Raw genomic sequence first — 27673 nt, forward strand, 5'->3', positions numbered from 1 at the left:
TTGATTGTTTCCAACCACACTGTGTATTTAATCATCAATGGGAAACACCTTGTAAGCATCATATATTATTTAGCTTTATTTAAAAGAGGCATATAAACATGATCGATGAGCATAATCTCATCTTACAATTCTCTCAGAGTACTGATGTTTCCAATTTCTTTTGGAATTGGTCCTGTCAATCTGTTTCCCCCAAGAGAGCTGCAACCATCCATTTTTCACTTTCAGTTCCAATCCGAAATGAAAAGGATAGAGAAAATTAAATTATATTATAACCATTTTCCCTCGATAATCTATTAAGATAATTAACATACATTACTTCGAGTCGTGTGGAGCCCCATGTTGAAGGGATTGTACCGTTAAGGTAGTTTCGAGTAAGGTCACTTCATGAAGCAGAAACAACAGCCGTAAGTTATTGTTGAGTCAGTTACTGCAAAAATATGAGTGAAAAGTAACTTTTTTGCTACTTACATTCCCTTGAGGTAGGGCAACTTGCTCAAATCTGTTGGAAGCATACCTTGGAGATTTTGGGACTTTAGAGATCTGTGCTTCCAGAGAAATTGTAATTATAAAGCTAATGTCCAAACAATAACTCTAAATGATAATTACAATTTATTATCAGTAAATAATATTTGAATATTCATTTTCTATAAAATTCAGCTATAATCCAAGAAAATTTATATTATAACAAACTGCATTCAATGAATTAATATATTTTTCCATTCAAAATTTACTACTAACCAATGCCAGAGACTTTATGTCATTATTCTTTTCTTTTGTGAAAAATCAACGAATCAAATAGCCCATGTATTAGCTAGGGCCACTAACTCTATGCCTCGTTTGATGGACTGGCAGCAGATGCCTCTAGCTATTATTCATGATATACTGCTGTCTGATATTAATAATAATTGAGCAGTATAATTTTCAAAAAATAAAAAATACCCATGATATGATGCTAAATGGGCACTACAAATTAAGTTACTCAAATAGTCCTAGAAAAATGGGATTATTAAGAAAGCAAAGTGGGTTTTGCTTTAAGAAACTGGAGAGGCCATGGTCCCTGTTTCCAGAATTTTGTAAGCCTTTTATTTTAATATTATATATAAGGGAGAAAACACTTAATTTATATTCTCCTTGGAAAAAATATTTTATAAGTTTTTGTTTGATCAAAAAAAAAAATTTGTTTGATCAAAATATTTTAAAACAATATCTATCTATCTATATATATATTTCAAAAAAAAAAATCTATACATAAGGTTAAAAAAAAAAAGAAGAAACAAATATTTTTTAGTTATTTCCAAAAACTGTTGCTCTCTAATATATACACATATAACTTAAAAAAATTTCTGAACTTTTCTTCCTTAATTAGTTAAAATCTTTCTCCAATGAATAAGTAAAAAAAAAAATACAGTATTATGATTATTTCTTGGCTAGAGGGACAGAGACATACATGAACGTAACATGGCAGATGGTGCCACAATCACAAGTTATGTTATTATCTTGTATGGGTTCTGGTTTCCCCCATCCTGATTTGTTGGAGCATGAATCAACGTTAATGTTCCAGTCTTTCTTCCCTAGTGTCTTCCCTATTTCACGAAGGCCTTCCACTGCAAGATATACGTATATAATCAAGAAAAGAAAAAAAGAGTTAAGGAAATCAGAGAAGGTTCAAAATCAAGATTATGGTTTATATATGCATGTGGTTTGCAATATTAGACCTTCATCATTTGGCAATTCAGCAGCTTCAAGAACTAAACTTGTGAAGCAAAAGATGGTAACAGAAGCAACAAGTAGTCTAAAGAACAACATTTTTTTCGATGTATATTTAGCAATCTTAGATGGCTTCTATTTATTGTGTGTGAGAGTATGGAGAGGGGAAGAGAAAATGGGAATTGGTAAGCTTTAGAGATTGGGACAAAAGTCTATTTCAAGAAGAAAAAGGAAGAAGAAGTCAGCAACCCTTTTGACAATAACTTCTATTGCATTCTTTAAGGGTGTTGGGAGTGAGTTCTACTATCTAATCTAAGATCGTTTAATGAAGAGTTTTATCAATACTTACAAGAAAAAAAGTATATAATACCTCGTGGAGCGGTTAGTGGTAATTAAGGCACACTTGAGAGTACTTGTGGTAATATTTAAAAAAAAAAAAAAGAGAGAGATGCAATGTTGCATTCAAGCATTAAGCTTATTTAGTCTTTTACCAGATTAAAAGAAAAAAAAAAAAAGAAAAAGGAAAAATGATTGTGAAGAAGTAGTCAACAACTTGTCGACCAAGTATCCTCTAGTTGATCTTTCTGCATATGTATGAAGTGAAAGGTCTCAAGTTTTATACCTCTATACCAAAAAGCTTTCACTAATTTGATGAGTAAAAGGGAGATTGCCCTTTGTTGTGTAGCCTACATGTTCTTTCAACCCATTGAATCTCCCAATGGATAAAAAAATAAAATCAACTACTTGTTATTTGTTATATTATATCATCTAGCATATATATTATATATATATATATATATGTAAGATAATTGGAATGCAAGCTTAACTTAAAGAATTTTTACAAGAATAGGATTTCTTCTAATTTTTTATTGAAAATACATAAAGGAGATGAAATTTACCAGAAAATAAATTTCAAAATCTTCTGATTAAGAACCCTCAAAAAAACAAAAATCTTCTGATTAAGGCATGCATAGGGATGGCGCGCTACCTAATATTTTTGGGTAATGATTTGACCCGTCATATATACATTCAGATGTAATTTGACAGATTGTAAATGAGCTAAATTAATCGAGACTAGCTCAAGTATCAGCACAATAAAAACTCCCTCAAACTCGTTTGTTAAGCTTTCTAAACTGGAGCTTGGTTTATTAGCTTGCGAGCTAGCCAATGGTGAATCAGTCCCAAAGAGTTAGAAGGCCTCGAAACCCAAAGAGTTAAAATCCTTTTGGCACCTATGCATGTTCACCTCTTAAGCTAGCTTTATGGAGTCAAGTTCTCAATAAGTCAAGATTAATTAAGCTTACATCAAAATTACATCACTTTAATTTCATAGGTTTCGAGCTGAGTTCGTTTATAGTTATCGAATCAAGTTCAAGCAAAGTCGAGTTTAGCTATTTTTTAGACGATCTGAATTCCAACTCATCAAACCTCAGCTATTTTACCGTCACGCAGTACTGTCTAACATTAACTAGAAAATAGCCAATCAAACCAAATAATAGGACAATGAAAAGGATATCCCATCTACAATTAATAGTGTGGACACAATTAAGAGTAAGCCTTCCTATTATAGTAGAATAGCATTGACTTGACTTAGTTATAGAGATATTTGCTTGAAAAGTCTTTGCACGATATTAACCACAACTAACTGTGATATAGAAAAGTGGGGTACGTATGTTTGTTTTGTGAATTTTCTATAATGATGTGACATGAAGTCAATTGACCCAATTATAAGGCTGCTTCTAGGCAAACCTCGTGGCTGTCTCCGCACCCCCTGCCTCCTTTATCACTAAGCGAAAAATACTGACTCCAATTTTTAATATTTTGTAAATGTCATAATAATTTATTTATTTTTTTAAATTTTTGATAACTCCAATTGTTAATATTTTACAAATACATTTTTATAATTTGTAAAAAAAAGTTTTTTTAAAATTGCTAAATTACAATATATATATATATATATTATATATATATATATATATATTATTATATTATTATTCAGACGTAATTTGACGGAATGTAAATGAGTCAAATCGTTTATGAGTAGCTCCAATAAAACCTCGTTCAAATTTGTTCGCTAAGCTTTCCAAATTGGAGCTCGATTTATTAGCTGCGAGCCAGCCAATGGTGGATCAATCCCAAAGAGTTAGAAGGCCTCGAAACCGAAAGAGTTAAAATCCTTTTGGCTTCTATGCATGTTCACCTCTGAAGCTAGCTTTATGGACTCAAGTTCTCAATAAGTCAAGATTAATTAAGCTTACATCAAAATTACATTACTTTAGTTTTATAGATTTCGAGCCGAGTTTATTTATAGTTATTGAATCAAGTCTGAAGCAAGCTCAAGTTTAGCTATTTTTTAAATTAGCCGAACTCTAACTCTCACCACCATGCAACACTGTCTAACATTAACTAGATAACAACCAATCAAAACAAAATAATAGAAAGTGAAAAGGATATCCCACCTACAACTAATTGTGTGGGTAACTACGTAATTAAGAGTCTTTGCAAAGTCTTTGCAAAATAATAGAAAGTGAAAAAGGATAGCATTGACTTATATAATAGAAAGTGAAAAAGGATAGCATTGACTTATATATATATATATATATATATATATGTGTGTGGTGTGTGTGTGTGTGTGTGTGTGTATTTTAATAAATGAGAAGAAAAAAACGTTGCAGTTTTCTTCTTAAAAAGAAAAAAACCCTAAACCCCAACTTCATTTATCGATACTCTTATCTTAAACTAACTAAATAAAAGAACCCTAAATCCCTAATTATTTTCTTCCATTCCCTAAAGCAAAGTAAATCTAAATCTCAAATTAGTAAATTGCACTCTTTTTAATTGAAATCTAAACGCTTATTTGTGCTGCATTTTTTATTTGGAGAACGTGGTATTTTCTTAGTATGTGTTGCTGCGGGTTTGGTGGTGCTATGTCATAAAGATATCAATTATAAGTCTTTATTTTTAATGATGGGGACCATATTGCCTCATTGTATGCTCTTTCTTTGTGGTTTTGTATATGGTCCAACATATTATTTTGATAGGCTAATAATCCGTTTGGAATAAATGAATCCCATAAAATTTATAGAATTCTTTTGGACGTTCAAAATTTTATGTTTGGAATAAAAAGAAATGCATATTTCAATTTATGAATTGAAACCTCTAAGATTGGATATAAATAACTCAAATTTTATAAAAAAATTGGAGGAATTTTCAAATAAATTCCATAAAATTGAACCATCTAAATTATTATTGACAAAATTATCTTTTGTTCCTATTATCCAAAAATTCATAGCCCTAACTCTCTCTCTCTCTCTTTCTCTACCCTCAGCTGCTTATCTCCTACTCTACACATTTCTGAGCTACCATATTTAGATCATGTAAGCAGGTTAATGGCATTTTTTTATTTTCGTCATAAATTAGATTAAAGGATTCTCTTCTTTCTTTTTGGTAATAAAAGAGAGCACTAGGCTCTAAGAAGAAACACACAACCTAGTGTAGGTAACTCCCACTAAATCATGAAGAAGCCAACTGTCCAATCCTTGAGGAGGCCCATCCAGAACATGGGTACCAGAAGCTTAGCTGCTGGCAATTTTCGAAGGATAATCCGCACAGTAATAATTTGGGTAAAGGATTCTCTTTGTTTGTGAAACAGATGTAAAATGCAATTAGGTATATAATAATTTGGATATCACTAAACATGTGGAATAATTTGCTTTGCTATTTTGCAATTGTTGATGGTTCCGGTGTTTTAGTTGCACCACAAAAAAAGCTAAATAGTGACTAAATTTTCAGTCGATTTAAAACAAAAGGATTTTTCACCGTTGAAAAAGGCATATATAAGGGTGGCCAAAATCCGATTTTTGGAATCGGAACCGTCGATTCGAAACCGGTTGGAACCAAAATTGAAACTTTGCGGAACTAGAACTGATCAGAATCGGAACTATAACCGAAGAGTTGCGGTCCGGTTCTGGTTCTAAGTTTTTTAAAAGTGTGAATTAGCAGTTCTGAGAATTAGCTAGAATCGAAGGTTTTGACTACCGGTTAGAATCGGCCGTTCCAATGGTTCAAACTGACGGTTCCAAAAAATTTGAATTCTGATTTATAATGGCTAGAACCAGTGGTTCAACTGATTAAAGTTGGTTGTTCGAGCTGACGGTTCCAATCGGTTTTAACACTTTTTTTTTAATTTTTTAAAAAATTTTTATCAGAATCCTCAAATTAACCTTCAAAAGAACTATAAGTGGCAATATATCAACTAGTTTTAAGGGTATTTGTAGAAGTTAGATTTTTTGGATTTACTATAACTACCCCATTATTTTCATTCATCCTCACACCAAGTTATTTCTCTCTACTCTCTAAGCTCTCCAATTTATAATTACTATCCAAATTATTGCCGAACAATTTCTCCAATCTCTAATTAATCTCCTTGAAAATTTTCAAATTATTTCAATAATATCTCCAATCTCTAATTATTCCCTCTAATTTTTTCATACTCAATTTTTCAAGTATACTCTATAATGGCAAGTAGCGGAAATTTAAGTTCGCAAAAGGCAAGAGAAATGTTGGAGAGACACAAAATCTAGTTTCATCTATGCATATGAACGATATGTTTGACTTCACTCCCAATCAATTCGATTTTGAGGAATATCCAAATGAAAATATGGATGTTCAAACTCAAGAATCCGAATTTAATTATGAAAACAACTCATAACAAGGGTATGATCAAGGTACACAGTTTGTTCGATCACCAAGACAAAATTCTGACATATTAACAATTTATTTCATGAAGAAATTTAAAAAAGACAATTTTATGATGTAATTTGCAATTATTATGGAGTATCTTATAAATATAAACAAGTGGGTGGCTATGTGAAACAACCTAAAATTTTATTTTCAAAAGATCAAATTAAATTTAATTCTAAATGCCACGTATAAGTTTATTTTGCGAATTAAATTATTATACAATATTCAAATTGGTTTGATTTATGCAAATCAAATAAAACCCAAATAACCAAAACCCAAAACTAAGTAAACCCAAATCAACTTCCTGGAGAAGTTGTTGACCAATTTGTTGACTAACAAATAATAATAAGAAAATTAAAAAAATTTAATTAAATTCTAAAACTACCCAAAATCCACGCCATTTTTTTATGCAGTGAAATTATTGAATAAATAATATTTTAAAGGATGCATTTCAAATAAACCTAAATGTTAAGGATACTCGTATTTATTAAATAATTTCTAAAAATCAAATAAGAATTCAAGGAATTTGATGTGAATTTCATTGACTATTGAATTTGAAACAAATAAATTTTATGACCTTCATATAAAAGATATTTTATTTAAAGTGCTTAGTTTTTTAATAAATAAGTTGAAAAGTATTCTTTTTCGCATTTTTTAATAAGGATTAACTTCGAAGTTATTTGAATGCAAATATTTATCATTGAAATTTGGTGTATTTTTAAGAAAGTTCCATGATTTTACTTGGCCTAACTCACATGCTTATGAACAATGAAAACATGGAGTTGGGGGCTGGTTTGCACGATTATAGGGACCAAATCAGAAAAGGCATCCAACTTACGGTACATGAGGACATCATTGACTTCATATTTTGCATATATGTGTACCACTATTTACAGTACTTTGAGAATGTTTTATTATATGTAACTAATGGATATTTTAAAATGATGTTTCATGATAATATTTTATTAGGTTCCTAAAGTTCATATTCTCATTAAACATACATAAAATTAAAATCAAAGTCACATTCCATTACTGTAAGATAACAAGATAACATACTAAGTTGAAAAGGCACACTACTACAGCAACCACAATACCAACCATAGTGCCTGCAGAAATACCTTCCGAAGGGGGTACAAAATCTGCATGTGGAAAGAATATTAAAAAGATTTTTCAATTCAGGAAAGCATGAAAAAGAAAAGTAATGTTAAAACTCTAACTTTAACAATGGTTTACACTAGAAGTGGAAGCTTAAAAAGGTCATTAACTCACTTGGAATGACATAGATGGCAGACATAAGAGGACCATACACTCCTGTAGTCGGAATGCCAGTCGTCCCTTTTCCATTCCAATAAAGGCGTATCCCCAATGTTTGACTTGTAACAATGGTGGTAAAATTTTTGACAATTGCCTTACCAGCCCCACCAGCTTCCTCCTTAATATTAAAATCCTTTTGCATAAGCTTTCCCTGTCAAAGGTAAAATAATTATGATATCAACTATTTTAGATGAAAATTACACTTCAAGGCAATCGAAAATTATTACAGATTAGTTCATAGCCAATTTGTAATATTCCATCGAGAAATAGAGTTACTAATAGCAATGAAATTTCTTATCCAAGATGTGCCTTCCATACCTAATTATCCATCCTTAATGCTTTGCTATTCCATCGAGACATTATATTAAATTGATAAGCTACATACCTGAATGTAAATATCAAAAATGCGCCTTCCGAGCCTACTATATGTATTGTCATTAGTAAACATTATCTAAGCAAAGTGGAGACCAATAGTGTAGTTCCCATTTCGCATGCAGAAACCATAATAAGTGAGAGAGATTGGAGAAATGCGTGCAGTCATGTATAATGCAGAAGTGCCAGCGACGAGCTTTGTTGTGTTTGTGGCGATGTAGGAATTTGCATTGGTAGAATCATCCATGAAATTACCAGTATTGCTAAATGCCCAATTAGTTGTATTTGATAGAATCTTGAAGGTCCAGCTCTATCTATATCGTCTTCATATAAGGTTCCATTGATAGTAGCTTCTCTCCCTCCACAATTTATATGAAAAGAATAGAAAGGTAGCACAAAATCTAACAACACATAGTCAAATAAAAGTAATATTTTATGGTATTGAAATTAGTAAGAGAATATGATTCTATTTGTCCAATGCATTAACTTTGTTTGTTTCCCAAACAATGTTGGAAATTAAAATTTTAAAGGGCATATGAGTGTTGTGGCTTATGGGCAACCGCCATTTCTACTTATTTTAGTAATAGTTGGACCTAACCATAAGCCCAAGCCTAATTCTAGGCTCTAAATAATAATTTAAACAAAACTTTTACTTACTTTTGGGTAAACGCAATAGTAAATGAATATATAAGCATATATATGATTCAAATCCTCAAAAAAGTGGAAAAGTATAACAAACTTACGATACATTGCCCATTAAAGAGTTTGTAAATAAGTTTCTCTGGAAAGCAACAAGAAATTTGATCATTTAGATACCATGTGCGCGTGCGAGAGAGAGAGAGAGAGAGAGAGAAATGAGACTGAAGTTTCCTACATGTTCCGTTCTTGACATGTGCTTTGACTTGTGACATTGTTGTAGGACAAATCACAGCACATTGCATAAAAATAAAATAAAAATAAAAAAAAAAGCTTGTATTTGAGTAGCTCCATCAAATATGTTCAATATGGACAATTACATCTATACTAATACCATATTTTGTTAAGAGTGAATTTCAACCTTATTTCATGTACGATATAAAAGGTTATCGTTTTTTCAATAAACAATTACCTATTGCCTGATACATGATATATGGATATAAACCACTATAGGCAAGTATTTACCATTTTGCATAATCATCCTTAGGGTCATATGCTAATTATGCAACTTGTTGATATGTGCTACTACCACAGTGCAACCTAACCTTATAAATAATCAAACTATAACAAAATTAAAATTTTTTAATTCTCTCAGTCAAAAAAAAAAAAAAAACAATAAGAGTGGGGAGTGAAAAATCTCGGATTTGAGACCTCTCGACCACAAGGATTTTCCATTAATTTGGTAAGCGTAAAGGAGATGTATACCTTATCATTGTGTCTCACAAGCTATTCCGACTCATTTGACCTCTCAATGAATAAACAACAAAAAATTCCTTAATTCCAATTACTTTGCATAATGACTTGGTTCTTAGCTTCGTGCTCAACATATTAACATGTACAAGGCTCAAGTATTATTCTAATAAATGGAGAATATAAAATCAAGAGAAAATGGTATTCCCTCTTGTATATTAGCAATCTTAAATGGTTTCTTTTTTTTTTTTTTTGTAAGAGTATGTAGAAGGGAAGAGAAAAATGGGTTTGTAAGCTTTAGAGATTGGGACAAAAGTCTATTTTAAGAAGAAAAGAAAGAAGTCAGCATTCCTATTTGGCAATACTTCTCTTGCATCTTTAAGGGTGTTAGGAGTCAAGTTCTACCCTCTAATCTAAGATCGTCTAATGAAGAGTTTTATCAATACTTACAAGAAAAGAGGGATATAATACCTCGTGGAGTACTCGTGGTAATATAAAAAATAAAAATAAAAAAAAAAAAAAAGAAGAGAGAGAGAGAGAGCGAGATGTAATGTTGCATTCAAGTATTAAAGTATGTAGTCTTTTACCAGATTTAAAAAGAAAAAAGGAAAAAGAAAAACGATTATCAAATAATAGTCAACAACTTGCCGACTAGATATGCTCTGGTTGATCTTCCTGCTTAAAATAGGAAGTAAAAGGTCTCAAATTCTATACCTTTAACCAAAAGTTTTGGTCAATTTGGTGAGTAAAGAGAGATTGTCTCTTATCGTATAGCCAACAATGTTCTTTCAAGCCATTGGACCTTCCAATGAATAAAAAAAAGTCAACTAATTGTTATTTGTTATATTATATTATGTGAGCATATATATATATATATATATATATATATATATATATATATATATATATATATATATAAAATGCAAGCTTAAATTAAAGAATTTTTACAAGAGGAGATGATTTTGGACCTACTTAATATTTTAGGATACTGACTTGACTCGTCTATACATGTAATTTGACATATTGTAAATGAGCCAAATTAATCGAGAGTAGCTCAAGTATCGGCGTAATAAAACTCCCTCAGACTCGTTTGCTAAGCTTTTCAAACTGGAGCTCAGTTTATTAGCTTGCAAACCAGCCAATGGTAGATCAATCCCAAAGAGTTAGAAGGCCTCGAAACCCAAAGAGTTAAAATCCTTTGGCTCCTATGCATGGACTCAAGTTCTCCATAATTCAAGATTAATCAAGCTTAAATCAAAATTACATCACTTTAATTTTATAGATTTCGAGCTGAGTTCATTTATAGTTATTGAATCAAGTCTGAAGCAAGCTCGAGTTTAGCTATTTTTTAAACTATTTGAATTCCAATTCATTAAACCTCAGCTCTTTTTACCGTCATGCAGTACTGTCCAACATTAACTAGAAAACAGCGAATCAAACCAAATAATATGACAATGAAAAGGATATCCCATCTACAATTAATTGTGTGGGTGACTACGAAATTAAGAGCAAGCCTCTCCTACTGTAGTAGAATAGCATTGACTTGACTTAGTTATTGAGATATTGCTTGAAAAGTCTTTGCACGATATTAACCACAACTAACTGTGATGTAGGCATGTTTGTTTTGTGAATTTTCTATAATGATGTGACGTGAAGTCAATTATAAGGCTGTTTAGGCAAACCTCCTAGCTGTCTCTGCACCCCTACCTCCTTTATCACTGAGCGCTAAATACTGGCTCCAATTTTTAATATTTTGTATATGTCTTAATAATTTATATTTTTCTAAGTTTCTGATAACTCGAATAGTTAATATTTTACAATACATTTTTATAATTTGTGAAAAAAGTTGTTTTAAAATTGCTAAATTACAAAATAATAGCTCTGATTATCAATATTTTATAATTCTTTTAAGAATTTATAAGAAATGGACTTTTTTTTTAGTTGTTGGATTAGAAAATAATAGCTTTAAGTTACCAATATTTTACAATATTTCCTAATAATTTGTGAAGAAGTGGCATTTTTTTTGTAGAATGGTTGATTACAAAACAACTCCAGTTGCTATTATTTTATAACAATTTCAAATATTTTGTAAAAGATAATTTTTTAAAGAAAAAAGTTAGTGATTTACAAAATAATAGGTCTGATTGTCAAATTTTATAATATTTTGTACACTATATCTTTTTTTTCAAAAAAAAATGATAATTTACAAAATAATAGCTTTTTTTTAGGAATAAAATAACTGCATTAATTAGAAGAATCCTGCAACACAAGATGGGAAATAGAGGAAGGAACTTCCTCAATCCAAATAGAAAAATCTAAAATAGACAATGATAAACGAGATAAAGCATGAGCAACCTCATTGCCTTCTCTATGTGTGTGAACACAACTCCATGTAGAAGCATTGGAAAGCACCGACTTTAAGGAGAGAACACGAGTGCCATACTCTGTTTCTAGTAGAAAATCCTGCTGAATATGTTGCACAAAGAATAGTGCATCTATTTCCAAAATAAAAGAAGAGAAGCCTAACTCAAGGGCCATTTGTAAACCGAAAATAGCTGCTTCTGCTTCCGCTTGGTTAACACTCAACAACAGTTGCTCACGCTTGCAACCAGACGCCATCACACTACCTTGCGATTCTCTAATCACAGAGCCAAGTCCACAACCTTGAGAAGACCCAAAAGAGGTATCAACATTAAGCTTAAAACTATGTGCCGGAGGAGGGACCCATAGAACCGTCCTTGCTTCGTTACTCGAACTTCTATTGCCAAAATTAGCTGATTGAAAATCGAACAAACACTGCAAGCCCTACTGAACCACTTCCTCAACATTTAGAGTTTTCTGTTGAAACTTCTGCAGGTTGGGAGCTCGCCAAAGAGACCACGCGGCCATGGAAAAGATGTGAACTTGTTCCTGACAGAGACGTTGCGATAGCTCCTAAACCAGTCAAAGAAAGGCACCTGCAGATATTGATCCACTCGAATTCGCAATGGACATTATAGCCAAACAAGTCTGTCCTTCATACAATCCTTAAACACATGAGTGACATCCTCAAGCCCTTCTCCACACATAACATAGACAGGATCAAATCCAGCCCCCCTTTGTTAAGTTCTCTTAGAACGGGTAACTGGTTTATATAAGCACGGAAAAGAAAATGTTTTACCTTAGCTGGCATACCCTGCTTCCAAATAACAAGGAGGTACCCACTCCGAATTGAATACTGTCCATCCTTGTTTCATTCCAATAACAATATTAGTAGGACGAGATAAACTCAACGGTATCACAACAATAGTTCTAGCTTCACTTTGAGTAAAAATGGATCTAACAAGATTATCATTCCATGTAAGCGACTCAAAATCGAAAAGATCACTTACAGTAGCTGTGTGACTTAGGATTGAAACTGGAGTGTAGCTCCCTTAGGAAGCATTTGTCATGCCAAATACGAATAGTTGTTCCATTTCCCACACGCCATCGACACCCCTTTCTCAATGATCCACCTAACATTAACCAGACTAAACCATGTGAAATTAGGTTGAAAACCCCTCCTCGACTCCAAAAAGTTAGACGTTGGGTAGTATCTCGCTTTCAAAATTCTAGCCAGCATCGAAATAGGAAATTTGAGAAGCCGCCATCCTTGCTTGGCCAGCAAAGCCAAATTAAAAATATGAACAGCACCAAACCCAACACCACCCCCTGCTTTTGCATAACAAAGCTTGTCCCATGAGATGAGCTCCAGTGAATCTTTTTCTCATCAACTTTCTGCCTCCACCAAAAATTTGCAACAAGTGATTCAATTTTACGGCAAACCTCCAATGGGAAGAGAAAACAGCTCATAATATAGTTTGGAATAGCTTGTGCCACTGATTTGATGAGGATTTCTTTACCTGCCCTTGATAAAGTCTTCTCCTTCTACAGTGTTATTTTTATAGTATTTTAATATAGTTTTTATTAGGATTTTTAGTATTTTTAATTACTTTATTTAGTTTTATTTTAGTTTTATTTATGTTTTTATGTAAAGCTTTCTTGAATTATAATTCACTTGATCTTAAGGAAATTTATAGGGTTTTGACACATAAAAGAGCAAAATAAAGCAAAACACTCGGGCTCTAGCACGCTCTGCCCGTGCACATCAGCACACCCGTGCTAGATTCAAGGAAAATTAAGTGGAGACTCAGACTCTAGCACGCTCAAGCTGTGCTATATGACATGCCCGTGCCAAAAGAGGACATCAACCCAAAGGCGCGTTTGCCTAAGCACGGCCCGTGTTGCATTTCATCATGGAGACTCAGAGCCTAGCACGGCCTAGCCGTGCTATGTGGCATGCCCGTGCCACAAATCCTTATCTAGGATTGCCCCTGAGCACGGCCCGTGCTGAACCCCTCCGTAGAATCAAGTTTCGACATGCCCAGACCGTGCCTCACAGCACGCCCGTGCTATAAATCAAGTGCTGTTTTGAGTCGAAAACGCCAGCCAGTCCCTATCACTTACATGGGCCCGCCTGAATACTTTCTTGATGTGCAAATCAAGTTCTAATCCTACTTAGGCGCATGGAAGAGTCCTAATTGAGAAGAAATTCAAAGCCTAACCAGTTTCCTATTTCCAAAAAGATTTCTTACTTAACGAGGACCCTATTTCCTAAACGAAGTCGGATTTTCTCCTAGGAAATCTATATAAAGAGAGGAGCCATTCGTTATACTGTTCATCTCCAGCTTTGATAATTTTTGTTTATACTGTTCTTCTCTCTCTCCAAGACTTCAAGTGTTCAAGATTTGTGCCAAGATTCAAGGAAGCCGTCCAGAATTAATTGTTGACTAGTTTTTATCTCTAAACTCTTAATCTTGTTTTATTCTTTCTTTATTCTGATTGATTATGGAATTTTTATCAAGTATTATTGAGTTTTATTTAATTACTATGTCGAACTAAACTCTCATACTAGGGATTTGATGTAGCTTAATTTCTTTTCCAATTTATAATATTAGATTTGTTTTTCTTTGTTCAAAGTATAATTTATTATTAAACTTAATGCTTGCAGGCAGAGTTTCTCCCCTGGATTGATTTATTTCGTTAATCACTATTAGGAGAAGGGTTCTTGATATGAAAAAAGTAATAAATTACATGAGAATAATAACTTGATGCGGAAGCTATATGGTTTGACTCATGGGGGGGTTTTCATAAGTTAATGACCTTAAGTTATGAATTCACAAAACAAACTATAAAACATAACGATTTAATCCATGTTTGATTGCACTATTGGAAGATAGGTCATTAGACCGAGTTAAAATAGCCAATAATACATCAGGAGAGCTTGTTAGTGATTTTAGGGTTGTTTCCCCTACTTGAACAATTAAAATTGATTCATGAACTAATAAAATAAATTAGATAGAATTAAGTGAAGTCAAAATCCCTAGTAGCCTTTAGACCCTGATTTCTTTTAATCAAAATTGATTTGCTTGATTTCTTTTTATTCTCTTTTACTTGTTGAATTTAATTTCTTAAAATAACTCCCATTATTGCTGTTTAAATAATAGTAGGTTAACATAATTTTGGTACTTGGTATACAATCCTTATGGACACGATACTTTACTCATTCTATATTACTTGTTGCGATTTTGTACACTTGCGAAAATCACTGTCAAGTTTTTGGCGCCGTTGTCGGGGATTGGCGTTACCTATATCAATACTAATTATCCTATTATTAATTTAGATATTTGTTTCTATTTTTTATTTATTTAATTTAATTTTTCTGGAAGATTATTTCAGGTGTTTATACCAAGAAGATAAAGTAGAACTGAACCCTTGATCTTTGATCTAGAAATCGAAAAAACTTATTGTAGGAACAACGCTGCTAGAAGAGCATGTGAGAACAAACCAGAACAGTAAGCAAACATGGACGATGAAGTTAACCCTCAGAATGGACCTCAACCCCATGTCCGCACCTTGCGAGATTACACAACACCTTCTCTCAATGGAACAACCTCGAGTATCACTTGACCTAGGGTGGAAGCTAACAATTTTGAAATTAAACCTGCAATTAACCAAATGCTTTCCTCCTCAATTAAATATGGAGGTTACCTAGTGAAGATCCTAATGCCCATATCACTAATTTCCTGGAGATTTGCGATACTTTCAAACAAAATGGAGTTTCTGAGGATGCCATAAATAATGACTCTTTCTTTTCACTCTTAGGGACAAAGCACGATCCTGGTTACAATCATGCCCTGCTGGAAGTTTTACAACATAAGAAGATAGCCCAAAAATTTTTAGCAAAATTCTTTCCATCTTCAAAGACCATAAAACTGCGCAATGAGATAATGACCTTTGTCCACCATGATCAAGAGAGTTTGTATGAAGCTTGGGAGAGATTCAAGGGACTTATTGAGAAAGTGCCCACATCACAGCTTACCTAAGTGGTTACAGGTACAAACCTTTTATAATGCATTATCTCCTAACATTAAGATTACTCTAGATGCAGCTGCAGGTAGATCTTTTGAAAGAAAAGAAATTGATGAGGCATATGACTTGATAGAAGAGATGGCAAGCAATAGCCATTATCAAAGCAACTCTAAAAGGAAGAAGACTGCAGGAGCTTATGAGATTGATGTCATCACTGCACTCAATGCCAAGGTAGACAATATGGTAAGGAAGTTGGACTTATTAACTACTAACTCGGTTAATTCTATTGTGCAAGCTTGTGACAAGTGTAATGGACAACATGAGATTGGAGAATGCATGTTAGATTCTTTAAATCCATAAACTTTGGAGCAAGTAAATTATGTGATGAATCAAGGAAGGAAGAATTACCCGTACTCTAACTCTTATGATAACAGGTTGAGAAATCACCTTAATCTTTCGTATGGGAATCCAAACAACGCCTTTAACGCACCACCAGGTTTTCTACCTCAAGAGGAAAAGTCTCATGATGATCTCCTTACTTCCCTCTCTAAATCGCACATGGACTTCATGAACGAAACCCGAGGAAACAACAAAATCAAACAAGCTGCGATAAGGAACTTGGAGATTCAAATAGGACAGTTTGCAAACATAATGGCCTCCTGACCCCAAGGTACATTGCCTAGTAATACTGAAAAAATCCTAAGGAACAAGTACAAGCTATCACCTTGAGGAGTGGCAAACAGTTAAAGGATCCACCCAGGATGGAGAAGGAGAAGGAAGAGTAGAAAAAGTCCCCATCATTGACCTAGAAAAGAAAGAGGAAGTACAACCCTATGTTCCACCTATTCCTTTCCCACAAAGGTTAAAGAAAACACAAGATGATAAGAGTTTCCTTAAATTTCTTGATGTCTTCAAAAAGCTTCAAATCAACATCCCTTTTGCTGAAGCCCTTGCTCAAATGCCCAGCTGTGCAAAGTTTCTAAAAGAGATCCTGAGCAAGAAAAGGAAGATTGATGATCAAGGAATGGTAATGTTGACAGAGGAGTATAGTGCAATCATTCAAAATAAATTAGCTCCAAAATTAAAAGATCTAGGAAGTTTTTCTATCCCTTGTAATATTGGAAATATTACTTTGAAAAAGCTTTAGCAGATTTAGGTGCTAGCATTAATCTTATGTCTTATGAAGTTTTTAAGATGCTAGGGATGGGAGACCTAAAACCAACAAGGATGTCTCTACAGTTGGCAGATCGATCCATCAAATATCCAAGAGGGATTGTAGAAGATGTGCTCGTCAAGGTAGGTAAATTTATCTTTCCTGTTGACTTTGTTATTCTTGACATTGATGAAGATAGAGAAGGATCCTTAATCCTTGGAAGGCCCTTTCTTGCAACTGCACAAGCATTGATTGATGTGTATGAAGGTAAATTAACCTTGAGGGTAGGTCAAGAAGAGGTTGTTTTGATGTTCTTAATCTTGTAAATTTCCCATGGATTATAATGGTTGTTTTAGGATTGATGTTGTTGATGAATGTGTAAAAGAGACTTTGCATATTAAAGATAAAGAAGACATTAATAATCCAAGCATCATAGATGAGAAAGAAACCCTTTCCTAAAATTCTATACACTCTAGGTATTTCTATTCTTTTTTTTTTTTTTTTTTTTGTACAATTTGTTGATGAAAACTTCTACTATTTATAGGAGAAGGGGATGCGTTAATCAACTCGTCCAACGACTGCGCGCAATTAACGCGTCCATCTTCAATTGTTGGCGTAGCCTTCTTTGAACAAATAAAAAAAAAACGTGTTTTTCTTTTTTTTCTTTTTCAAACTGTGTGGGTCCCACATGTCAGCGGGACCCACAACACTGCTCACTGCAATGAACTTGCACTTCCACATTTTTATTTTCATCTGCATATTTAGTTATATCATATTGTAAGTTAAATGTCATAAAGAAGAATTAACGAGTTCATTGTAAAGTTATAATATTGAGCTTACTCTTATCATTTTCGTTTCTTAAATTCACCTTTTCCTCCTCCTTTTCCATGATCTTATCAGTTCTTGGTTCTGCTTTTCCATTTTTATTTCCAAAATCATTGTTTGGATAATTGATTTCAAAAGTTGATGGATCAAAGATAACAACATGAAATCTCGAGTGCCCTTTACATTCAAAGCTTAAAAGGTAACGATGGCAGATTGAGTTGTCTTCAACAAAATCTGACCATCAAATGTATTTTATCATCCTTTGTACCCCCAACTTCCCATACTTTTCCATTATGAAGAGACGGTCTTGCTGTTAGAAAATAAAAAGATATAGTCCGTGGAAATTAGAAAAGTGCATTGATAGTGTATTCACTATTCTTAAGGAATTAAAGCCCTTATTATTTTGTATTCTGGGTTTGTTTACATATTTCTCCAGGATTTTACAAAGCAGTATTTAACACGAGAAAAAATGAAATAATCGTATGAGTTAAACAAATATTTTATATTGATAATGGAACTTGAATAGCCGGGCACTAGCAGTTTCCTTTTATTCAAATTTAGTAACTTAAAATAACAGTTACTTGTATTAATCAATTAATTAATTTCTAATTTAAATAATAATAAAATAACATTTTAAAATTAATAATAATAATAATAATAATAATATTAAAAAATATTAACAATTTAATTATTTTAGGCCCAAGGCCAAGTACCAAATTTTTTGACTCTAAATATTTTATAGTCAAATTTTGGTTTCTCTCCATATTCTCCCACCATCTATTTTATTCAAATTATAATATTAAATATTTATAAACACCAGTAACCTTTTGTATCGTTTCCACATGGGATAGCTCAACTTATATAATCTGCTAACTACACTAACACTTTTAATATCAGAAAGCTCAAAGAAAATGTTCCGTTGTGGGTCAAATTGACTTTCAACTTTAGAGTTTGCAATTTAAAAAGTACTAGTTTTTCGCTAGTTTATTAATATTTTATATGGTATTAAGTATTGATTGTAAGTCTCCTCTTATATTATCTAGAATTTATAATATTAAAATATGATTTCATATTTATATGAACGTGAATACAATAGCTAAATAATAATTATAGTAAAAAATATTATATTTATATAAAGTTCAGCTCAATTTTTAAATAGAATTGTAATATCAATACAATTCTTCAAATCAACTTATAGATAAACACATATACACGATTAGTTTTATTTTTTAAATATTAGACATAATTATATTTTTAGTGTCTCAACTTTATATTCTTTTATATTTTGGTGCCTGATTGGAAAACAATAGCAATTGAGTGCATAAATTTTTCAAAATTTACAATTAGGTGTCTTCGGCTAAGTTAGCAAATCGAAAAAGTGATGAATAGGTAAATATAGGACCCACTTTCTTTACATGCGATAGCTGATGTGGACAAAAAGAATTCCAAATTAGCTACGTCAGCAAATCTAACTTGGACTTTATGAAAATTGTGTTTTTTAACCTCCATTTAATCTTGTGCTTCATTCTCTCAAATCTTTTGACCCAAAACCTCAATCTCTCACCCTTAATGTGATGGTAATGGTAAATCAATGGTCAAGATTTCAAAACCACTTCATCTTCTTCTTTTTCTTTTTTCTTTTCCAGCTTAAAAATATTCAACACCCATATTCAGACGATTCTTCACCCATTTCAATTCGTTGTCCATCTCAATTCTTGGTGCCGATAAACAAATTGTCATTTACTTCACAAGATCTCTCCATGGACGATCGTTTCGTGAAGGAGCTGCAACGGATCTTTGGCGACAGTCAATCAAATTGGGGCAAATTTTATGTGTGTGGTTGTTGAAAAACTAGTAGGGGCTGATTGTCAATTTGTTATTTCCTATACATTTCACTACAAAAAAAACGCTCAATTGCGACCGATTTTTGCGACCGACTTAATTCGGTCGCAATTTTGCGACTGATTTGGACTTATAATAAATCGGTCGCAAATTTTGGCGCTGAAAATTCCCGCGAGAATGGTTAATGATTTGCGACCTGTGTACTACGGATTTGCGACCGATTTTGTGACCGATGTGCGACTAAGTGTTTTTCTGTCGCAATATTTCGCGCGTCAAAAATGAGGCAAAGTTCTGAGACCGATTGGAGACTACATTGCGACCGATTTTTTTGCGACCGATATATTTAGTCGCAAATCGGTCGCAAATTTTGAGCCTAGTCAAACGACGTCGGCTCATTAAAAATTGCGACCGATGGTTATAAAATTTGCGATCGATGTTTCGGTCGCAAAAATTAGGGCTTTAAACGCCGGGCCCTCTCTTTTTTCTTTCTTCTTCTTTCTCTCTTCTCCTTCTCCTCTCCTCTCCTCCGTCCGTAGCGCCGCTCCGGCCCCTCCTGACACCGTTCCAGCCCGCCTGACGCCGCCAGCCCCGCTCGCTTTGCACTCCGGTCACTCTGTTTCGAAACAATCTGAGGTTAGTTTTATTTTGCGATTAATTTTTCCAATTTTTTTTTTCGATTTTATTTGTTTTTATTATATTAAGTTATGGTTGATTTTGTATATAGAGTTGCGATTAGAATTTTTTTAGGGTACTGTTATTATTATTATTATTATTATTATTATTATTATTATTATTATTATTATTATTATTATTATTGTGATTGTTATTATTATTATTATTATTATTATTATTATTATTATTATTGTTATTATTATTATTATTATTACTATTATTATTATTATTATTATTATTATTATTATTATTGTTGTTATTAATATTATTATTAATGTTATTATTATTATTATTGTGATTGTTATTATTATTATTATTATTAGTATTATTGTTATTGTTATTGTTGTTGTTATTATTATTATTAGTATTATTATTATTAGTATTATTGTTGTTGTTATTAATATTATTATTAATGTTATTATTATTATTATTGTGATTGTTATTATTATTATTATTATTATTAGTATTATTGTTATTGTTATTGTTGTTGTTATTATTATTATTAGTATTATTGTTACTGTTGTTGTTGTTATTATTATTATTATTATTGTGAATGTATTTGTTATTATTATTATTAGTATTATTGTTAATGTTGTTGTTGTTATTTTTTTATTTTAATTTAACATATATATATGCAACTTAAATAAATTAAAAATAGAGAGTTTCACTCAACAAAAAGCCGTAATTATATATTGTTACATATTTTATTTAAAAAATGAAAAAAAATTTAAAAATTGTTGCTATATATAAAATTAATAACCCTTAATATCCAAGCAAATAGTAAAAAACTAAAGAGAAATTTTCAATGGTTTAAATAGATTTGATAGAATATAGACCATTTCAAAGTCTGCAACCACTTCGGAAAAGTTTCAAAGTCTGCTTTGATAGAATATAATATAGATTTATTGTTTGAATTGTTAGTAAAATATTTTAGTTTTACAGAAAATTTAGATAAATATCATTTTATCATACAAATTTGACTAAATTGAATCGAATAAAATAGAACGCGCGATTAATATTTAGGAAGAACGACATTTGGAGATACATTCAAGTGATATCGAGCGATAAAAATTTTAATTTTCAAATTACATTAATTTCTGCAATTTTACCGATGGATGATAATGAAATTTAGCAACAAAATTGAATGTGATTAGTGAGAACGCCAAATTTTTTTGCTTATTCAATCTCTATTTTTATTTATCTTTTCTAAAAAAACATTTTATTCATACAAAATTGCATTTTCTTTTTGCTTTAAAGTTCTATTTTATTAATATAAAATCTAGTAATCAATACATATAAAACTATTGTAAATATATAGTAGAATGATTTTTACAATTGTTATTAGGAGAGAAAAACAATATTTTAAAGGTTCTAAATATATTGTGTTTGATTTATTATATATATTTTTTGTTAGGACTTTTAATGAAAAATGTGAAATTAACATTTAGTAGTTTTTCTTATTTCAACATTTATTTACTAAAAAAATTGTTGAATGTATAAAAAAATAAACTCATTTTATCCATCAAAATTTCTCAAATCTAATAAGTGATCTAATTTTTAATAACTTATAAAATACCTTTCACAAATTCATCAAAGTTTAAAATTGAACCGAAATAAATTATTAAAAAAATTTAATCAAACTTTGATAGCTACTTTAGTAGACCATTTCAAAGTCTGCAACCACTTCGGAAAAGTTTCAAAGTTTCAAAGCAAGTGTCATTTCAAATATACAGATTATAAATATTATGGGATTGAAAATGAAAGCAATTTTCTTTTTATTATATAATATTTTACATTTTATTCAAGTTAATCGAAAAAGAAATATAAAAGAAATATGCAAATGCGATGTGTACTTAAGAGTTTTCAGTTTTCAATATATACTCCAAACTACAAAAACTAATTGTAAATATCTTAAGATCAGCGTATACGTAGTTGATGCATAAAAACTAACTCTGTGAAAGTACTGAACAAAAATAATAACAAGTACAAAAACTAATTGCTCCAATTTTTTTTTTTTTTTTGAAGAATAATTGGAATTTATATAAATAATTTTTTGTGTGTTTAGGTTATTATATGTTCTTAATTATTGGCAACTCTTTCTTGAGAAGTTTTGGCTGTGTTTTTCTTTATTTTATATTATTGTCGTTATTATTCTTAAATATGTTTTTGACTTAAATGAATGATGAGTTTGGATTGGAGGCCTAGTAGTGGCCATATTGCCTTTGGAGAATGTTGGTATGATATAGAAGTGTTTATTGATTTGTTTTTGTATTTGAGATTTGATTGTGTTGTGCCGACATGCTGCCGAATTTTTTTCCCAAAAATTCAATATGTAGAATAGTACACTTACCTTTATTATAGTAGTCTTTGTATTCAATAAATGAACTTAGTGATTTTACATTTATATATAGTTACCCTTATTATAGAAATAACCTTAGTTACTTATAAGTGTTGTAAATTGAACATTACATTAGGTGCATGTTTTAAGGATGGTTTAGACTAATGCAATTACATGACATGGCCCTTTATAAACACATTGTTAATTAGGTAAAAAAAAATGCAAAATAATCGAGATTGGATGTACTGGAGGTTCGAGGTCAATGGGATATTAAGACAAGAGTTCCTGCAAGGATTGGAGGCGTTTATACAGTTTGCAGTTGGTAATCCCAGTTTTATGGATGGTAATAAGTTGAGGTGTCCATGTACTCACAAGAAGTGTCGAAATCGAGCCTTCTTAGACATCGATACAGTGAAACTTCATTTGTGCAAACATGGGTTCGTGGAAAATTATTACGAATGGATACATCATGGTGAAGCTCGAGTTGCCAGTGGGTCAGGCCACTCCATTCCGGTAAGTTTAGAAGTTCAGCCTTATCAATTTCTGTATGGTAATCAATGCAATGATATGGTAATCGATGCGAGTAGAGTACAATGTGAATGGGATAATATGGAGGAATCGCCAAACGTAGCAGCACAACAATTGTTTGACATGCTAAGTGCAGCTAACAGTGAACTGTGGCCTGGATGCAAGAATCATTCAGTTCTGTATGTTGTTGCACGATTACTACACATGAAAGCGGAGCACCATTTTTCAGAAAAGTGTTACGATGATTTTGTGCAGTTAGCAAAAGAAATATTGCCTAAAGGCCATTCAATGGTTGATAATTTTATCGGACAAAAAAATTAGTTCGGGGGTTGGGACTACCGGTAGAAAAGATTGATTGCTGTCGTACTAATTGTATGATATTCTGGGGTGTTGACTCGGAATTCAGAGAATGCAAGTTTTGTAATCTTCCAAGATATCAACGGCGGGGTCAAGGGACTGGTAGAGAACAAAAAGAGAAGGCTTTCAAGAAGATGTATTATTTCCCTCTTATTCCTCGCCTTCAAAGGTTATATGCATCTAAGGCGACAGCTGAACACATGACATGGCATGCTTTGCATGAATATGAGGATGGTATAATGACTCATCCATCAGACTCTGAAGCGTGGAAACATTTTGATAACATTCATCCTCTGTTTGCTGCTGATATGAGAAACGTGAGATTGGGGCTTTGTACTGATGGGTTTCAGCCGTTTGGCCAATCAGGACAGTAATATTCATCATGGCCTGTCATTGTGACACCGTATAATCTACCACCGTCAATGTGTATGAAAGATGAATATATGTTTTTGTGTGTTATTGTTCCTGGGCCTACTAATCCAAAACATAAAATTGATGTGTTTCTGCAGCCTTTGATTGCTGAACTTAATTATTTATGGGAATATGGGGTTGAAACATTCGATATTTCGACCAATCAGAATTTCATAATGCGAGATGCTTTGCTTTGGACCATCAGTGATTTTCCAGCTTTTGGAATGTTATCTGGGTGGAGTACGGCTGGCAAATTGGCTTGTCCTCACTGCATGGAAAACACTAATGCATTTACACTAAAGAATGGAGGTAAACAATGTTGGTTTGATTGTCATCGCAAATTCTTACCAGAATCTCATCCTTGGAGGAGAAATCGACAATGCTTTAGAAAGAACACGACTATTGTTGAACCCCCTCCACCTGTGAAATCTGGAGCACAAATATTACAAGAAATTGAAGATCTGGGGCTTATGAAAGTTACAGAGTTAGGTGCAGATGAGGTAAATACAAGAATTGGCAGGAATAGCGGGTGGAAAAAGCGAAGCATCTTCTGGGATTTGTCATACTGGAGTTCACTTCTTATTCGTCATAACCTTGATGTCATGCACATAGAAAAAAATGTGTTTGAAAATCTGTTCAACACTGTCATGAACATTGAAGGGAAAACCAAGGATAATGCAAAAGCGAGAGCAGACATGAAGGAAATTTATCGTCGACCAGAACTCGAGCAATCTGTACTTACTGGTAAGTTTCCGAAGGCATGTTATTATTTAGATAAACCCCAAAGGCAATTATTGTGCAAATGGTTACGATCATTAAGGTTTCCAGATGGCTACTGTTCAAATATGGGTAGATGTGTGGACATGAGGAAGTACAGATTTTTGGCATGAAAGGCCATGACTGCCATGTTTTCATGCAAAGATTGATCCCTGTGGCATTCCGGGAATTATTACCAGGAAAAATTTGGGAAGCAATGACAGAATTGAGTCTCTTTTTCAAGGAATTGACGATGACTGTTATCTGATGCGATGATATGGACCAATTAGCGCAAGAAATCCCAGTAGTGATGTGCAAGTTGGAGCGAATTTTTCCGCCCGGCTTCTTTGATTCTATGGAACATCTGCCGGTTCATTTGCCCTATGAATGTCGTTTAGCAGGACCGGTACAATATCGATGGATGTATCCATTTGAGAGGTGATTCACTAACATCTCATTCTAATGATTACATCATTTTTTTGAACTTATACTTACATATTGGCATTGTACAATCACAGACACCTACAGAAAATTAAAAAGAATGTGCGCAATAAGGCAAAGGTCGAGGGATCCATTTGCAATGCATATTTGGTGGAAGAAGCTTCCACATTTTGTTCACACTACTTTGACCAACATGTTTTCACCAAGCATCGGAGAGTGCCACGTAACGATGACGGAGGAGATCGCGTTCAATCTGAGTTTGAAGGAAATCTAAAAATTTTCACCTACCCTGGGCGTACGATTGGTAAATAAAAAAAAAGACGATTAACTGATGCAGAGATACAAGCGGCTCAAACCTATATTTTATTGAATTGCGAAGAGATCACACCATATGTACAGTAAGTTACTTTAATGTAAACATTCTAAACTTGACGTGGGCCGTTGTTAAATCATACTTATGCTAATATGGTTCGTTGATAAATAGGAAATATATCAATCTTCTGCGGCTTCAAAATCGGCTTCAAAATCTCAATTTGACTGATACTGCAGTTGATGCAAAGCTGGACACGAAATTTGCAGAATGGTTCAAATATTATGTAAGTTACTTTCAATGTACACAACACGGAATGTACATTTATTAAATCTAACTCATGTCATTACTATTTCCCATAGGCTCGAAGCTCGGAAAGCGATATTCGTAACAGATTTATTACGGATCTGGCAAAGGGGCCATTACCGGTTGCTAATGCCTACTCTGGCTACTCTTGTAAACGGTTACAAGTTTCACACTGAGGGTTATGGGAGAAGCAGAAAGACAATGAACAGCGGTGTGTGCATAAAGGGATCAAACTACAGTGACGTGTCAAACAATTTTTATTGGAAATTGGTTGAGGTTTTGGAGTTAGAATATCCAGGCCTACCAATGAAGTGCACAATCTTATTCAAATGTGAATGGTTTGATCCTACGCCAAACATTGGCACGAAGGTTCATCCTAAGTATAATCTGGTTGATATTAATCAAAGAAGAAGATATACAAAGTATGAACCTTTTGTTTTGGCAATGCAAGCTGCACAGGTGTACTATGTCCCATATCCATCGTTTAAACGAGATAGATGCGATTGGATGGCAGTGTGTAAAATCAAGGCTAGATCAGTTGTTCATGCACTTGAAACGAAACAATCTTCTTCACTCGCAGTATCGGAGGCATTTCAAGAAGTTAGGGTTGAAACGCAACCAATGCAAGTTGTTGAAGATTTAACAGATAGATTGGATGATGAAAGCCGATCTTATGTTGAAATAGGAGCATCAGATGATGAAGAGGAAGAAGATCAAATCATCATGGGTACCTCAGAAGACGAATATGAAGAAGAGGAAGCTGATGAAGAGGAGGAGGAAGCAGATGATATTCAAGACACTTAAAACTTAGAGCAATTTTACTGTTACAAATTGATAAATGTATATGTAATTAATATTATTAATGAAGAATTTCAATGGTATTCACTTTGTTTACTCATATTTACCACATGTTCTACAATTCATATAATTGTATAAATTCATTTTATCTAGGTTCTGATATCTGCAGTACAGATGGCTAGAGGCTAGAGCGTTTGATTCTGACGCGTCCGGCAGTGGTTCGCGTGGAGGTCGTGGCCCTGGACGCAGTGCCCGTGGACGAGGAGGGTCGATCCCTCGTCCTTCATCAGGTACGTCTAGGGCTTCGTCATCTGCTCAGCGACCAGTACTGCCGCCATCATATCCTTCTTCAGGTACGTCTAGGGCTTCATCCTCTGCTCAGCGTCCAGTACTGCCGCCATCACAGCCTTCTGCTCCTTCCTCTTCTGCTCCTTCCTCTTCTACCCCCATTTCTGGACCAGTACAGACTCCACCAGCTGCACAGTCACCTACTGTGCAAGGTAATCATAAATGTCATAACTGTCATTTTAATTATATATTAATTATCTAAAAATTTATAACATTTGTCATTTCTTTTGCAGCTTCATCAGATCCACGTATCACCCTCAGTTTGGTAGCGGGGCAGTAAGTACTTATTCAAATTTTCTGCAGGCATATTTTGTAATTATATTTTGTACTTATATTTTGTACTTATTCATAACTGTGATTCTTTCGTGTAATTATATTTCACTTCTGTTTTTTTTTTTAGCATATATCCATCTTCTCGAGCAGCGAGGCAAACTTTGAAGATAATCAAGCTACAGCTGCATAAAGAAGGATACACATGGGATGCCGTACCACAAGAGGCGAGAGACTTTTATTGGGAGGAGTTCCAGGTACTCTTTGGTTTAAGTTATATCATCATTCAATGTTTACAATTCAAGATACATCCTTAGTGTTTAAACGCTATATTTCATTTTTTTTGCAGAAACATTTCATATGGGACGAGGCCATTACGGCTATGCTGAAAGTAGCCTGGGAGAAG

The 27673-nt window shown here is 33.0% G+C and overlaps 2 protein-coding genes and 1 non-coding gene across 3 annotated transcripts; all 3 read right to left on the minus strand.

The window, feature by feature from the left end:
• Positions 1-100: 100 nt before the first annotated feature.
• On the minus strand, positions 101-2047 carry LOC149491945 (putative leucine-rich repeat receptor-like serine/threonine-protein kinase At3g14840). Its single transcript, XM_089716947.1, has 5 exons — positions 1716-2047; positions 1448-1604; positions 469-540; positions 312-380; positions 101-198 (listed from the first exon to the last, which is right to left on the minus strand). Exons 1-5 carry the CDS (start codon positions 1804-1806, stop codon positions 123-125), a joined length of 465 nt encoding a protein of 154 aa, XP_089573073.1. The 5' UTR covers positions 1807-2047; the 3' UTR covers positions 101-122.
• A 9719-nt stretch (positions 2048-11766) lies between these two features.
• On the minus strand, positions 11767-12516 carry LOC149491946 (uncharacterized). The gene is made up of 2 exons (XM_089716948.1): positions 12480-12516; positions 11767-12296 (listed from the first exon to the last, which is right to left on the minus strand). Exons 1-2 carry the CDS (start codon positions 12514-12516, stop codon positions 11767-11769), a joined length of 567 nt encoding a protein of 188 aa, XP_089573074.1.
• Positions 12517-15812: 3296 nt separating this feature from the next.
• Positions 15813-15920, minus strand: LOC119371020 (small nucleolar RNA R71). Its single transcript, XR_005178577.2, has one exon. It is a non-coding gene; the product is annotated as a small nucleolar RNA R71 (small nucleolar RNA).
• Between the last annotated feature and the right edge of the window lie 11753 nt (positions 15921-27673).

This window comes from Jatropha curcas, unplaced genomic scaffold (assembly GCF_041381405.1).
Source record: "Jatropha curcas cultivar XTBG-Jc1 unplaced genomic scaffold, XTBG_Jcur_1.0 HiC_scaffold_215_pilon, whole genome shotgun sequence".
Classification (NCBI taxonomy): domain Eukaryota; kingdom Viridiplantae; phylum Streptophyta; class Magnoliopsida; order Malpighiales; family Euphorbiaceae; genus Jatropha; species Jatropha curcas.